Source organism: Prinia subflava, chromosome 3 (assembly GCF_021018805.1).
Source record: "Prinia subflava isolate CZ2003 ecotype Zambia chromosome 3, Cam_Psub_1.2, whole genome shotgun sequence".
Taxonomy (NCBI): Eukaryota; Metazoa; Chordata; class Aves; order Passeriformes; family Cisticolidae; genus Prinia; species Prinia subflava.
Window position 1 is genome coordinate 44,926,958 of NC_086249.1, and position 16,177 is coordinate 44,943,134.

At 39.3% G+C, this 16,177-nt stretch overlaps 1 protein-coding gene across 8 annotated transcripts in view; it reads left to right on the forward strand.

The window, feature by feature from the left end:
- The first annotated feature begins 1,763 nt into the window (after positions 1–1,763).
- Positions 1,764–16,177, forward strand: part of RCBTB2 (RCC1 and BTB domain containing protein 2) — a 33,547-nt gene continuing 19,133 nt past the window's right edge. The window contains exons 1-6 of one of the 8 annotated variants that reach the window (XM_063392106.1): positions 1,764–2,034; positions 9,683–9,743; positions 11,714–11,872; positions 12,358–12,508; positions 14,046–14,212; positions 15,676–15,834. In XM_063392106.1, coding sequence (XP_063248176.1) covers positions 9,705–9,743; positions 11,714–11,872; positions 12,358–12,508; positions 14,046–14,212; positions 15,676–15,834 — 675 coding nt within the window. In that variant the 5' untranslated portion in view covers positions 1,764–2,034; positions 9,683–9,704. Of the gene's footprint in view, positions 2,035–2,110; positions 2,389–6,018; positions 6,795–9,682; positions 9,793–11,684; positions 11,873–12,357; positions 12,509–14,045; positions 14,213–15,675; positions 15,835–16,177 lie in introns of those variants that run through there. The other 7 variants (XM_063392103.1, XM_063392105.1, XM_063392101.1 and 4 more) reach the window with 7 other exon arrangements.

Genomic DNA, 16,177 nt, shown 5'->3' on the forward strand with positions numbered 1-16,177 from the left:
CACAGAGATTACAACTTCACTGGGCAATTAATTCCCAACTTCCTTATTATCACTGTGAGAGCATTTTTTCCTGTTGCCAAAGATGAATCTCCTTTGCTTCAATATTTTTTCTGATCATGCAGTGATCAAAAATTCTCCTTGCTCTTTTTAGTAGCATTTTCTCACAACCTGGCAATGTTTCTTTTCTGCCTTAAGATAATATTTTTTGACATCTCAGGATGAGGTTTACCTGTTTTGCAATGGTGTGATGCTACTGTACAAGCTAAAATTGGGCTGCCTTGCAGTACACCATCAGTCCTTCCCAGCTTCACGGCAAAAAGAAATGGAATGAGCATCATCCCAGTCATTAATTGAAATACTGGAAGGAACTACAAATTGCTTGTAAGATGAGACAGGCACATGTTAGAATCATACAATCATAGAATAGTTTTGGGTTGGAAGAGACCTTTAAAGGTCATCTAGACTAACTCCCCTGCAATGAGCATTCCTTTCCATTCCAATTCCCTTCCATTCATTGCTGCTGAGTTCTAAATTTGGCATTACATTTAGGAAAGAAGAAAAACAACCCAGAGACAGTTCAAATGAAAGGAAGAAAACAAGACAGGAGTTCAACAAATGGCATGTAAGGAAAGGCAGAAATAACTGGATCAGGTTTTTACTTGAAGGCATAAAAAGTGGAGTACTTTCCACTTTTGCTGTCAGAAATTTGTGCACCATTTCTAGTCTGAACTCTTGAGGCTTTAATATATCTCCACTGCTTCTTATTATGTTTTTTTCTTTTCCATTACATTAAAATGCCACTCAGTACCTAATATTTTCTCGTTGTAAGGAAACTATAAACTGCAATTACCTTTAATCTCTTTCCAATAAGCTAAACAAATAATCCCTTTAGCTATATTTTATTTTCAAACCATTGATCATCTCCATGCAGCCTATCCCACTTTCAATGTCCCTATCAAAATGTCTGGTAACATAATATGCAGCATCCTAATAGATGGTCTAAGATACTGATCACTGGATGCAAAATACCTTTCAGTTACTGTTGATTCCTGTCTTGGCACATTCATGAATGAAATTAGCCTTTTTCACTTCTACATCCTCTGGCATTCAGCTGCTGTTCACTGAACGCAATCTTTAGGTAATGTTTCAGAATGCAGTTTCTCTGCTTGTAGATCTACATCTATTGCTTCTAGATTTAGGGACTTCACCATATCAAGCTGTATTTTGTTTCAGAAGATCAAATACACCACCACTTTCACTGCTTCCAAGTGCAGCCTTCAGCCTAGCACAGTACACGGCACTTCCATGAGTCAAAGCAGCCAGGTTGCTGCTTTTAGAAAAACTTATCAAGTCTATCCTCTTTGGGGGTGCTTAATTTTAAACACAAGCCATAGGAGAAATAGAATACTTAATATCCCCTCACTTCCTTTAGGGAAAAAATAAATGCAGATTGGAGAGCCTAGCAGTATTTGACGTTCCCCTTTGACCATGTGTCTCTCGGTGTGTGGTCGACAGGTGGATTTTGGCCCAGGCTCCAGCCCGGAGGGGGCTGCCCAGGGATCTGCTGGAGTCACGGTCACTGACGTGCTTAAGGAAAGTCTGGATGTGGCACTCAGCGTCCCGGGCTAGCTGTCACGGTGGTGCTGGGTCACAGGCTGGCCTCTGGCCCTCAGAGGTCTTTTCCAAGCTAATTGATTCCGTGGCTGGGAGGCGGGAAGGGGTGGTGTCTCCCCGTGCTGGCTCTGGGCACTCTCCCCGAAGCCGCCCCGCCATCCCGGGCCGGGCCCTGGCAGAGCTCCCGCCCCTCCCGCGGCTCTCCCCGCTGCCGGCACCGCCGCCCTGCGCTGCCCCGCCGGCCCGGGGCACAGCGCCCTGGGGCTCCCGCTGCAGTGGGTGGATCGCTGGGAGGTGCCAGCCGCTTCCCTCCCCTTCCCCTGCTCCCGGCTCGGCGGAGAGGAGGCGCCTGAGCGCGGCAGCATCTTCCCTTGGCCGGCGGAGCGGGGGAGGAGCCGCCGCCGCCTGCGGAGGAGGAAGGTGAGCTGCGGCCACGGGGGTGGGAGGGGAGGGGAGGGAAGGGAAGGGGGTTGGCTCCCCCCCTTCCCTGTGCGGCCCTTCCCCCGTCCCGGTGCTGCCCTGCCCTGCTCTGCCCCGGGCAGCGGGGCTGGGAGCGGGGCTGGGGCAGGGCGCGGCCGCCCGCGCAGCGTGTGCTGGGCCGGGCTGGGGCTGCGCTCCCCGGGGCCTCGTTTGTCGGGCACCCGGGCTGTAAATGGCCGATAGCGGGGATGGCCGTGTGTCTGTCCGTGTCTGTGAGTCTGTCTGTGTGTGCTCGGCGCCCGTCGGGAGTGCCGTGTGTGAGTGCCGGTGCGCGCTGCCCGCAGGTGCGCAGAGGTGCGATGGTGGTGGCGGCACGACGGGCGAGCTGAGCTGGGTTATGGGCTGAGGGAAAAGAAGGGGTGCTTTGGAAACCAAGCACCCTTTATTCATTGTGTGCGAGATGGGAGGATTTCATGGCATTTCCTTGGGCAAGTGAAGTTTCTAACAGCAGGCACAGTCGGCAAAGAGGTTTTACGCGGGTTACAAGTGGGGTAAGGTCTGGAGGGAGTAATGCTTGTGCATCATGAGAAACCATTGGGGCTGACGTGCTGTCCAGTACATGGAGGGAACTTACAGGAAAGATGGGGCAAAACTATTTACAAGAGAATGCAGTGACAGGACAAGGGGGAACAGGTTTAAATTGAAAGGGAGTACATTTAGATTAGATGTTAAGAAAAAAAATCCTCTCTGTGGTTGGTGAGGTACTGGTACAAATTGCCCAGAGAGCTGTGGATGCCCCATTCTTCAAGGGGGGCATCAAGGGATGTTCAAGGCCAGGTTGGATGGGGCTCTGAGCAACCTGGTCTAGTGGAAGGTGCCCCTACCCATGGCAGAGGTTGGAACAAAATTATATTTATGGTCCCTTCCAACCAAAATCATTCTGTGATTCCATGTTGGAGGATGTGAAAGCAAACACAGGAAAGAAAAAATTTAGAAGCAATTGTCCTGCTCAGTGTTGATAGAAGAGATAATGCTGTCCAGATGTAGGAAATAAATGTGACAGAATTATGCAGGATGTAAATGATGTGATGGACCATAAAGCAGAAGGAAGAGATTGTGTGGATAAAGAAAAGAGTCAAGCATATCATTGCTTTGAGATAGGAAAACGATAAGAGCTTTGGATGGTGTCTGCTATAGACCACAGGAGTTGGATTTGTGTAAGAATATTGCTTACTGAGAGATACTCTCAGGAATTATGTCAGATTATTACAGATGGATTTCTTTCTTAGACTGTAGAATTATAGAATGGTTTGGGTTGGAAGGGATGTTAAAGATCATCTGGTTCCAACCCCCTGCCATGGGCAGGAATACCATTTAATAGACCAGGTTGCCCCTGGCCCATCCAGTTGCCTTGAACATTGCCAGGGATGAAGCATCCACAGCTTTCTCAGCAAACTGTTTGTGCCCTTACCACTGTCTGAGTGAAGAAGTTCTTCCTAGGGTCTGATCTGATTCTGTCCTCTCATCATTTAAAGCCATTACCCCTTGTCCAATCAATATCTGCCTGTGCAAAAAGTTACTCCCCCTCTTTTTTAAGTCCCCTTTAAGTACTGAAAGGCCACAGTGATGTTTTCCCTGGAGCCTCTTCTTCTCCAGGCTGAACAACCAAGAGATGCAGATGATGGCATCCTTTAGACACACAGTGGTCCAGGTGATCTTACAAACAACTGCTGTCAGCTTGCCAAATAAGCACTGAATTGCCTTAGACTTGCTCTCGATGAGCAGTGTGAAAATTCTGGGAAAAGGTGGTTTGTTAGTCAGCTTGTGATCTTGGATCACATTTTTAATTAGATAAAATAAATAGAAATAATATAGGTGACAAAACAGGTTTGAAGTTCTTAGTCTTAGAAAGGCAAACTTGGAAAAATCAAGAGGATTAATTCGTGATGTTGTTTGTACAGGAGTCCTGAGGGCCCTAGAAAGTAAAGAAGGTAGGAAGCTGTTTAATGCCAAAGGTGGAATCCATTTGGAATTTATATCCAAAAAAAATTTTAAAAGGTCTATTGAAAACAACTTCTAACCATCAAAAAGGATTTTAGAAATAAAGACTGGAAAAAGGATAGTTAAATAAAGAAAATGAAGAGGTGACGTGCCAATTTGACAGTAAGTGGCAAAAATAGTTCTGAGTTAGTAACAGACAATTTTTTTAAGCTTCTTTAATCATGTAAGTGAAAACAATAATAGAAATAAGACCACTGAGTGATAAAGTTGAGGTAAAATGGCCTTGGCATCATGATGCAAATCATCTGTGGCAGTTCGGAGAAGGCTACTGCAGTGAGTAGACTTAATGTTAGATGCTCCAATTTTTACCTTGAAAGAATAACATTTTGTCTTTTAATTATTTTTTAAGGGTTGAGAAACCTCTGTGTGTTATGTCTGACCCAATGCTCTTGCCACTTAATGTCCAGTAGTTCCAGTACCAGAAGACTGGAACAGTATGTTTGGGTATTTTGGTATCATTTATTGGTAGAGGAAATGGGGTGACTTTTCTTTCTCATGCACATTATATTTACTGTTTTATCTCTCTCCTGTAGCATGTAGTATCTTCATAGGCTGACAGCATTAGGAGGATTAGCAATCAAAATTCTTAGCTCCAGGTATATAATACCTGTTTGGTGTATATACCTAGGTAAATTCTGGCTTTGTCAGGCTCCCACTTGCAGGTACAATGCCACCTGACATCTGAAACTGGTACATGGTTTATCCTGAACAACTGACCTGTTAGTGCTTCTTAAGTTCTTAAAGCTTTAATATTTTCTGTACTACAATTCCTTAATGTTACTATAAACAAACAAACAAACAAAACAAAAACCAAAAAACAAAACAAAACAAAAAAGAAAAGACAGCTGTTTCTTTTGCATATTTACTGCATTGTTCTGAATGGTTTTGTTCTGTTGCATGGTCAATATTCTTAAGACAGATGTTGTTTTTTGTTTGTTTTTTTTCCTTAAACTGAGTCTTTGGATTAATTTTGTTTCCCTAAAGCTGGTTCTCATATTGAAAGGTCAAAATTAAGATAAGTTATCAATTCTACAAAACAGCTGTATGGTAAATTAAGTTTTATGTAGAATATAAAATAGGCAAGAGCCAACAATTGCATCAGTTGTATTATGTTTGTGTTTCTGTATGGATTACAGGAACTGATCTGTATTTAGAGTTTGGGAACAATTCAGCAAAGGGAAGGAACTTTTCAAGTTAATTTTCTGAAAATCTTGGATTAGCCATATCAAAATTGTGAACAGATGTTTTTCTTTAGCACCTCAGGTTAGATTTAGGTTACATTAGGTTACACTAGCATAGATTTCAATGCAGGAATGACATCTTGTTCCCAAGAGACTGTCTGCATAAATGTTTGATTATTTTAACACATCTCAGGGTCTAGAGGTAATGCTCATTATGGTTTTGTTTTTTTTTTCTTTTACTGGAGAAGTAAACCAGTAATTATGTGAAAGTGATTCCAGCATCTTCCAATAATACCTTTCAGCACTTAAAGTAGTTCTTGCATTGCTTCCATGATCTGAAGCACTTGTTTGCCTTCAAAAGGTGTTTTTGCATGTGTAGAAGGAAGTGTAAATACTTTTAAGTGAAAATGTGTTTTGATTGACATTTTCTTATCAGGCTTTTTTAGCTGCTGACTTTGACATTTCAGTAACTCTACTGGAGGCCTAATTTTCTAATAAACACTACTGTTTTCTCGACTTTGTATTTCTATCTTTCATTTGTTTGTTATATAGCTTCTCTTTCTTAGTAGTTGCCAGCCACTTTCTTCAAATCTTCTTCTTTTTAAAGTTGAGTAGATAGATAGCCAAAGGGGTGGCATTATTTTTTTCAGATTGACTCTAGGGTTTGTAGGATAAGCAAAGAATTTGGGATTATTTTTTAATTTATATTTTCATCTGGTGGGTAATGATGATTTTTTTCCAGTTGCTTCCTCTCTTGTTGCTGGCTGGTCAACAATTCACCATTCTACATCAGTGGAGATAGACATTTATAAAGGAGGAAAAGTAACTGGAATAGGAATGAGAAAAATGAAGAAACTGAATATGAACACTTGTCTTACCATCACTTAGGATATGCATTCTGCATGTGAACCTCTGGAAACTTTGGTGAGGTCATTCTCTAGGTCCTTCCCTGGAGCCAACAGGTGGAACTGCATGTCATGCCAGAAGAGAGGTGGTGTCTGACAAGATGCTTTTGGCTAAAGTTCTGCCTCTGGAGATGGAGCCAATAAAGAGTTTCTTGGATCTAGCCTCTAAACCATGTGTTGATTTGCTCGTGTAACGAGTAGGCACACAGTGGAACTTGCGTCAGGAGCAAAGAATTCACAATGTGATCTCATGAAGCAAGAAAGGAAGGAGAGAAGATTTTTTATTATACTTTATACATTAGTTGGAGTTAGAAGGTTTTGAAACAACCCCTCACTGTTTGTCAAGGTCTGCAATTTTGTGGTAATGGAAAATGCCACATCAGTGGAAGAATGAATGACAAGCTGAATTCTGTCAATTTATTGTCAGCACTGGGTGTAGTACTGGAATTTCACTGTACATGAAGAAGGAAGATAATCTTGAAAATAGTGTTCCTAGAAAGGAATGTGACCTGTTCAATAGGAGTTCGTGTTGGCAATATTGCTTGGACAAGTTAGCATCATGTAATGACTACTCTGGTAGGAAACTGCTGAGAAATCAGGACTATCAGAGAAGGTTAAGTTCCTTTCCTAAAAGTCTCATCAAGTCCCTTTTCTCTGTAACTTTTTCTTTGTAATCTTTCCTAAGCCTGTGGTTAGAGTCCTTGGGGAAGAAGCTGCAGACAGACCTTTGAATCAGCAGATGATATTCATAAATGCTCAAGTTAAGTGGGAGGAAATACTAAGTGGAGTTCTGAAAATTTTTGTTTGTGTGCCAAGTTCCTAGAGAGAGAATCTACAAGAATGTTTACATTCAGATGAGTCAGTGAACCTGTTTAAATATTTAGGGTTAAATGGTCTTGGAATGCTAATGAAGCTTGGCTACTAGAATTAGTATTTATGTTCCTTAACTCAATCTTATGTGTACTGCAGAAATATGTGTGTCTTACCCAAATATCTATTTTGGTTGGACCAAAATGAGGGTCAAAACTTCCAGTTTCTGAGACTGCCAGGGTATGCTGCCCAGATTCTTAATTGTACTTGGATTCCAGATAAGAGATTTGTGGAAGTTTGATATAAATATTTTTGTATCAAAAGGCTGTTCACATCCTCAAGAAATGGATGATTACAACAATGTTTTCTCCTTATTTCTTGCTTACCTTTTTACTTCTAAAGTAAGTATTGCATTTTTTTTTAGGTGTAGTGGCTATTTTAAAGTAAGTGGTTTTAGTAGTTGTGCACCTATTAAAAGATTTAGTAGACAAACAAACCCAGGAACTTGTCTGAAATAGCTAGGATATGTTTTTTTCCTGTACCCGATTTACTCAAATATATAGGTTTTTGTCTTTTCTTTTTTGATGAAAATACTTTTGTTTTTCTTTGCATGACTGCATTCACAATTGTTATTTTTCTGGAGGAAAAGTCATACAAGTAGGCAAATATGAATCATTGCTAGTATTTTAAAGTATATGGATAAGAATGATTCTTAAACAGGCTTAATTTTTTTTTCTGTCTTTATTTTTGGGATTCCCAGGTGACTCTTAAATCAATTACAGGTTTTTGGAAAGAACAACTTTGCAGATGCAGATGTGTGACACCCAGTATGTAATTCTATTAGAAGACATGAGTTTGAATAAAAGAATAAACTGGCATAATTTGAGTCACCCTGTGTACTCCTGTAGGTTTGCTCAGAAGTAAGGTGTCTATGTTTGCAGAGCAAGCTGAAAGTGGAATTGCAGGGTAATTTTCTCATAGTTATATGTAAGATAAAAGATGTTCTAAGTTTTAAGTTGGGAGGGCATGTGACTGATCTTTGTTATTGAAAAGTCAAGGCACAACTGTCGGGGGTCTGAAAAGTAATGAAGTGGAGCACTTTTTATTAGTTAACTGAGGTGATTAGATCCTAATGTATCTTTGTACTAACAAATCAACTGCTTTTAAGTGAAACTGCTTTTGTCTGAACAGGAGCAATTTAAGTGAAATACTAGAACCTGGAGAATCATGGGTATCAGTTTTGTATCAAATGGCTTGAGGAAGGAAATACAGAATTCTACATTTGTTTATGCTAGAAAATTCAGTTAGTAATTATTCCATTGGGGTCTAAGAGTAGGCTAAGGATGGCCAAGAAGTGGGTAACACATGTCAGCATTGCTAGGGAGTGCTGGAAATCGGTGCTGCAAAATATTGACTAGCCTTGATTATCAGTTTCACTGATAATCACACATGAGCTGAACTCTTCATTTAATGTCTCAAACTAGGTCTCTAAAATGCACTGTATGGGTGTAGATTTGTGGGTTTTGTTGAAGCTTAAGCTTAACAGTTGTGTGTATTTAGTAGGGTCAAGCTGTTCGGGTTTTTATTTGTTTCAAGAAAAAGAATTGTTTATTCAGTAGATTACATGTTGAATAATTAACATTTATAATACTGAAGTCATACTAATTTCATATATTTTATGTAATTGTATTAGGTCTTACGACATGAAGTCTTACATAAGAGATGTGTTTAGCAGTAAGTTAGGTAGTTTTATGCAGTTTGATACTTTTATGCATTTGATACCTGTTTTAATGTGGTATTGCTCTGAAAATTAACTCAGTAAAATGGTACCTTGTTTGTTGGATGTTATTTTGCCTATGGTCTGAGTTTTACAGACGTAATTTTATGTGAGAAGTAAACAGATTTTTAGCTATGTCTGAATCAATGTACCTCAAAGAAAATGATGTGTACAGCTTTCATCATTGTTCAGTGAAAGAGGCTTCAGAGCTGCTTCTCGTTTTTGTAGTTTTACTGAAAACAGAGTTGCATGGCTTTATGTTAGGAAATAATTTTAGGATAGTGGAGTTGTGCATATTTGTGAAGAAACATCTGGTCTGAAAATCTGTTTCTATTGATAATGTATGCCATAGAAAGGATACAGGTAATTTACAGGGCTGACAGTATTTTCTGAAGTAGAATAAATTTTTTAGCATCTCTCAGTAAACCTGAAAAGACACAAATGTTTTTCTAATATTGGTTTCAGAATGGAACTGGAATCTGTACATTTGAAGGCTTAAGCCAGTAATTAAATTCACTGAGCAGTGTGCCTTTCCTTTGCTGAAAGAAATGTCTTAAAGCATTATGTCAGGAAGGTTCTCAATTTATTTTTACTGCAATGAAAAGATGCTGGAGTATGGTGCTTATGGAACATCTTTCTTTCCAATCACAATATGAATAATTTTTCTATTTGTTTTAAAAAAATGTTTTGTCCAAGAATTAATATTTTAGGAAAGAATAGAGAAGAGCATAGTCTACCTAACTGATCACTGTACAGGTGTAAATAAAAGCAAAACTGACAGAGCTTTGCACTTCTTGTTTTCTCACCCCACAGAAGAAGATAGTTCTGGCTTAATATTTAACTGTACAGAGTTTCAGACAGTATTGTTACAGCAATATGATATCGTGATTCTAACCACAGCTCTCTCTCTGCAGGGGGACACAAGCACAAATCCATATGGAGGATGAACCTCCTCCCCAAGGAGTCAGTGCCAAGGTCAGAGTGTCGATTGGTATTGGGAATCCTGTACTGCTCTGCTCAAAAGGTTCCATTCAGCAGTGGTTTAGTACATGCAAGTACTTTTCAAGGTTGAGAGAAAAGAAAAGCTCTAGGTAGAAGAAATGATACTAGCTGAAGAAGTATTGCTTAAGTTAGCCAGAAAATATTAGAAGAACAATATATTCATGTAACTTCTGAGATTCATGTCTAAGTCTGCATTTCGTGGCTTCGTGCAATATAATGAGGGAACTGATCACTTATAGGATATAAATATTGGTAGGCTAAGAGCTGCAGCTGGTTTTCATATTTTTGAAACAAAATATAATGTGGAACTGTGTGAGGGGAGAAAGTATGGAAAAGTAGAAGAATATCTCTTACCTCTTACTGAGTTGAGTGTAACTAAAATAATTCCAGAGACAGGGTTTAGATTATGGAATTTTTTTTGTTTGATAAAGTTTATTTTTTTTTTTCAAGATCAGTATAAGAAGTATTTCCTTGGGTGCTTTTTATAGGAGTAGTTGGGGATTTTTTCTTCCAGTGTATTATTTTAGTGTTAAGAAATGCTAGAGTTAGGTGGGGTTTTTAACCTGTTAATTATGAGGATAGGACATGAGTGCTTTGTAGAACAAGGTTACAGAAAAAACAACTAAGATGAATGGGTTCTGACCCACTGAGCACTTGGAATTTAGAGCCCACATTATAAAGAAACTGATAAGTTATTCCAATACAGGAATCTGTAAAATTGAAGGACTCCCTGACTGTCCTTTTGAATTTCAGGCTTCTTCAGTCTTGAGCAAAAGTGGGATGCAGTTTTGTTGATGCAGTTGGAAGAGCAGTCTGTGATGCTTTCAGTATTTGTTATCATATCTTAAGAGGGCCTAAAATTCTCAATAGAATAAATGGTAACCTCTTGACATAAAAGAAATTATTCTGCAAACAGCAGATGAAGGAAGACTGATTCCATATGGATTCTGGTCCTTTGTCCCCGATAACGCTGCTACGTGTCACAGGGAACAGCGTTTGCTGGGATTAGTTTGGACCTAGTTGCTCACTGCCTTATTTCATAACAGAATGTCTGTTTGTCCAGCTGCCTGCTGCCAAGCTGATTGTGTCAGCAGAATCTTACTTCCCTTTCACTTGCAAATTTGGCTGAAGTTGGTCAGTTCTTTGCTGCGAGGAGATGGGGAAAGAACTGGTGTGATCAAAACCACAACTTTTTTCTGTGAAGATGGCCAATCCTTCTTTCCCCTCTCAGAAATATATAATAAAGAAATGTGTGATTAGCTGGTATTTGTCTAAAATTTTAATTTAGGATTAATTTAGGGTTTCGGGTTTGATTTTCTAATGTTATGCATATTTCTGTGCATATTTTTCCACAGTGATACTAATTGAATAAGCAATATTCTTACATTGAATATATGTTATTGAATATATGTGTTGCTGATATAACATGCTTCAGACTCCAAACTAGAATTTATTCTCATCTTTATATAATTTGGAGATAGAAAAAATACATACATGAAAACAAATATGTATATTTCTCAAAGATAAGTGTATTGTTGCCACACTTCTTTTATGGTTTCTTATTTTAACACCAATTTTAGCACCAAGGGCAAATAAACATATTTCAAATCTTGAATATACACTTTACACTTTATATTGGAATGCTGCACATTGAATTTTTGTGCATTGAACATGCACTTATGTTGTATGAATATAGTAAAAATATGACCTCACCATTTAACCTCTTACATGGTACTTTTCTCCATGAATATAGATCCTTTATTTCTAGATCATGATATATTTTATATGCTTGTTTAATGTCTTCCTTTCAAGTAGTTTTGTAGAATTAAAACATACTGGTTTGTGGCTGAAAAAGGAGATGGTGGTGTTTATCTGATTTTTACTACGCAAAGGCATATATTTCTCTCTGTGCAGGTATCTGATAGCATTTTTTATAATATCAGGCCTTGGAGGCAACACTGTTGTCAGCCCTGAAGATGCTGGATGTTGGGAAATGGCCAATTTTTTCTCTCTGTTCCCCAGAAGAGATCAAGTTAATTCGTCAAGCCTGTGTATTTGGCAGTGCTGGCAATGAAGTGTTGTATGCAACTGAAAATGATGAGGTAATTGTCCAAGAGTGTGTATGAACATGACATGTTTAATCAGTTATGGATCAAGTTATTTTGAAGGCCAGTAGTATAACAATACACCTAGAGAAAGCTGCATGCAAAAATGCCTGATTGTTTTGTTTGCTACTGAAACATTTTCAGTTTAAATTAAAGGCTTCCTACCACAATCAGGGAACAAAGAGAAGATGGAGTTAGACATTCATTGCAAGTGCATAGTGACAGGCTGAGAAGCAGTGGACACAAACTACAAGATGGGAAGTTCTGATTCAGTACTAGAAAAAAAATTACCAGAAGAGGGGTTAAATCCTGAAGCACTTGTGTGATTTGTTTTCCTTGGACATGTTCTAGAATCTTTGGATGTGGCCTTGAGTCAACTGTTCTGTTTAGGTCTTTGTTGAGCATAAGAATGGACTAGCTGACCTTTGGAGGAGGTTCTCAGTTGCAACCTAAGTTATGAGTCTGTGGTTCTTTTATAACAGGTTTTTGTGCTTGGCATGAACTGCAGTGGCTGTTTGGGAACAGGAGACATGCAGAGCACTATAGAACCAAGGAGGTTAGATTCCCTGTGTGGCAAAAAGATAGCCTGCCTGAGTTATGGAAGTGGCCCTCATGTTGTTCTTGCTACAGAAGGTAAAGTACAATCTGACTATTGCTTTTTCAGAGAGTCCACTTAAATTCAGTCAGCAGGTGTGAAAGGTCTGGGTTGGTAACATAAGAGAGAGAGTTGAGTATTCTGGACTGTTAAGTCAAAAATATTTTATTTGGCAAATATGGCATGTCAGCTGGCTTGTTATTTTCAGAAGTTTTTCAAGCCCTATTTCGATCTTGTTAGTACTTTTGGAAGAGTTTTTTCTTTCACTTCTCACAAATTTAAATTCTTAAATTTGAAACTTCTGGATGCTCTTGAAATGCATTAGTGGCTACATTATGCCCTTGTGTTCTTGTGCCCATGCTGTCCTTCAGCTAAAATGCATCTTTTCCCTCCAGTACCTACTTTTGGATGTGCTTTAAAGACCCATTATGTTGCCTCCTAGACTTCATGCTTCCTGCACTGACACTGTTTTATCTACATTGTGGTAGTGGCTTTTATGTTCATAAATAAGTACTTTGCTCTTGAGGGAAAATTATTAATATTGTCTTCCCAGTGAGGTTCTGCTAGAGCCTACTTGAAGATGTTCACACTTACCTGTCTCCGTTAATGAGGAAATGCTTTTCAGTATTCTATGTTATAACTAAAAGTAGGTGAGGGGAATTATGTTGTAAATGTGTTCTTTTATGTTCAATTGTGTTCCATCATTTTCTGTAGTGTTCATGGCAGACCATTCTGCATGCTTTTTTATGTATACATCTGTATTCCTCTGACCTTTGTTACTGGCAGATCCCACTGACACACTCATACTCCTTAACCTGATGATGAAGTACTGCCAAAGAGCAGGTCCACTACTGATCCTTGATGATTTTTACTCGTAATTCCATTTGCATGAATAGCTTTTCTTCAGCGCAGCCTTTTTAAACTTACCTTTTAGAAGGCTGTTAGCTGTTACACAATTCTTTTGTTAACTGTTGTCATTTCCACTTTGCTATAAGTTTCTGTGCCGTATGTTTCACACGTTTACTGAAATTTGTATTCACATGTTGGTGAACTGAGGAAAAGGTTGTTCATTTTGATAGGATAAAGTATTATAGAGAAGTATTGGTTTAGTGTAGCATATTTTGCCTTTGTAGTTCTGTAGGGAACCCTTCTTAGGGAATATGCATATTGTAAAGGAGTGAAAGCTTATTATTTGAATTTTCCAAAGTGGGAAACAGTGCTGGGGCATAGACAAGAAATTCTCATTGATTGTCAGTAACAAAGAATTTGAAATGGGGACTCTGACTGTCAGGTCATCATTTTTCTTCTGTATTACACCATCCCTTGTCTTGCAGCAGTATGTTTTCCTTTACTATGATTATGGTGGTTCTGTCTTTTTGGATTAGTGGCCAACACTACATGAGCCAGGCAGCTTTGGTACATCCATGGACTGAACAGCACCATAGTCATATACGTATTTATATACTTAAGTATGCATATTGTTACTGAATTTGACCTTTTAGTTTGTAATTTTATGTTGTGTACTCATTGGAAAAGCAGTGATTTTTGAATCAGCCCTTTATATTTTTCTTGTAGAAGGAGAAGTGTATACATGGGGTCATAATGCTTATAGTCAGCTGGGCAATGGCACAACAAATCACGGTTTTGTTCCATGTCAAGTCTCAACCAACTTGGTGAACAAGAAAGTCATTGAGGTTGCCTGTGGCTCTCACCATTCCATGGTGTTAACATCTGATGGAGAGGTGAGTGTAGTGGGAACCAATATCTGTTTTCTCTTAGTGAAACACACATTTGTGAGGAACAGGAAAACACTCTGCACCTATAGCATTAGACCTTGCTTCTTGCAATCCTCATGGTGCTGATGTAACACAAATGTTTCCAAAAAATTGAAACTTGTGAGGGTGTAGCTGTTCTGAAGCGTGTGCAGAGCACTGATTTTGTGCCACATCTGCTTGTAGTAACAAATTATGCAGCCAGTTCCTTCCTACGCTCTACTCAAATTGCTAAATGGAATTAAAGCTGATTTTAATGTAAATCACATTCACTGTAAGGAATTCTACCTGCAAACTAAAAACTTTCCTGGAATTTGCCTTGAGGTGCCATTTGTGCTGCTTAGCTATTCTAGTTTGGGTTCTGGAAAAGTAGCAATGGATTCTTCCTCCATTAACTGCAGACACCATGTTTCCTCTTACCTTCGAGTGGAGGAACATAAAAAGAATGGAATATATAAGTACTTTGGCATATTTTTGTTAGAAATGGTTCAGTTGTAAACCTATGTGTCTTCCTAGGTTTGTGAAACAATACATTCACTTCCACATAAAATATTAATTCTTTTATTCATGCAGCTTTTTCCTCTCTTGAATGTGTACTTTGAGCTGTACATTATTCTCGGGGTTGATGTTCCCCGAGATTCCCCTCGGGGCGGCCGTTCTCTGAGGTAGAGAAATCTTCCCCCAGGGTTGCTGTTCTCTGGGTATTTCCCTGGGGTTGCTGTTCTCTAAGATAATACGGTTTTCTGTCTTCTCTTTGCCCTGAGCGTTTTACACCGAAGGCAGAGACGACACTGTGAGTCTAGCAGCTCAGGTTATTAAAGTTGTTTATTTCATACTATCTAACAGTTCTTGTTCGGCTTTGCAAGGCGTCCCCAGCAAAGCAAGACACGCCGTTGGACTGGCACTGAGTTGCCGCTAGACTGGCCCAGATCAGAGAGCCCCATACCTTATGTACCGTATCTCCGACCCAACTACAGTCTAAGACGTATTTATTGTTTACAGAACATTACCAATACTAACTTGCTACGCTAACATGTCAGTTCTATTCTAAACCAATCTCTAAAGTCCAAATCAGCAAAAGATAGGGAATGAGAACAAGAACAAAGAAACTAGGGGCCACTCCCCAATTCCTCCATCTTGTCCTCTCAGCCCCGTATACTATGAATCCTAATCTCTATATTTATACTCTATGACAAACTACTATCTACTTCTAAATTCTTAAGATCTGTGATTCTTCCTTCATGTGAACATTCACTTCCATAGATAGAAGCCAAAATCAGAGTCCTTCTAGGCTCTGTGAGAAGCTAGCTGACCCCCTTGTACAAATCCCAGACCCCCCTGTACAGCCCCCTGACTCTCCAGGGCTGTCAGAGAGATCCTCTAGACTCCAACACATTATAAAGCCGCCTTTGATGACAATTCTTTTGCAACAGGTGTACACATGGGGTTATAATAACTCGGGCCAGGTTGGATCTGGTTCAACAGCAAATCAACCAATTCCTCGAAGAGTTACCAGCTGCCTACAAAATAAAATAGTTGTTAATATAGCTTGTGGACAGATGTGCTCTATGGCTGTGGTGGAAAATGGAGAGGTAAGAAATTTCAAGTGAATGTTCAGACTGAATTTTACTTTATGTAATAACTTGGCATGTAGATAATTTCAAAGCTGTTAATAATGAGCTGTTATTCAGAGAGGAAGTTTTCCTTTCCAGACTTGCTTAAATCTAGCTGCTTATACTGCTCATAAAAACCTGTTATTATACCACTGGTGTCTTCAGCATTCCTAGATAAATTATTGTCTATACTAGAATCTGAAGTATTGTATGTGAGAATAATTGCTGAACGGTATTTTAATTTTCAGTGCTCATATTCACACATCTTAAGAGAAAACAAAAGTGCATTGCATATATTTCTTGTACTGGAGTACCTCTTGAA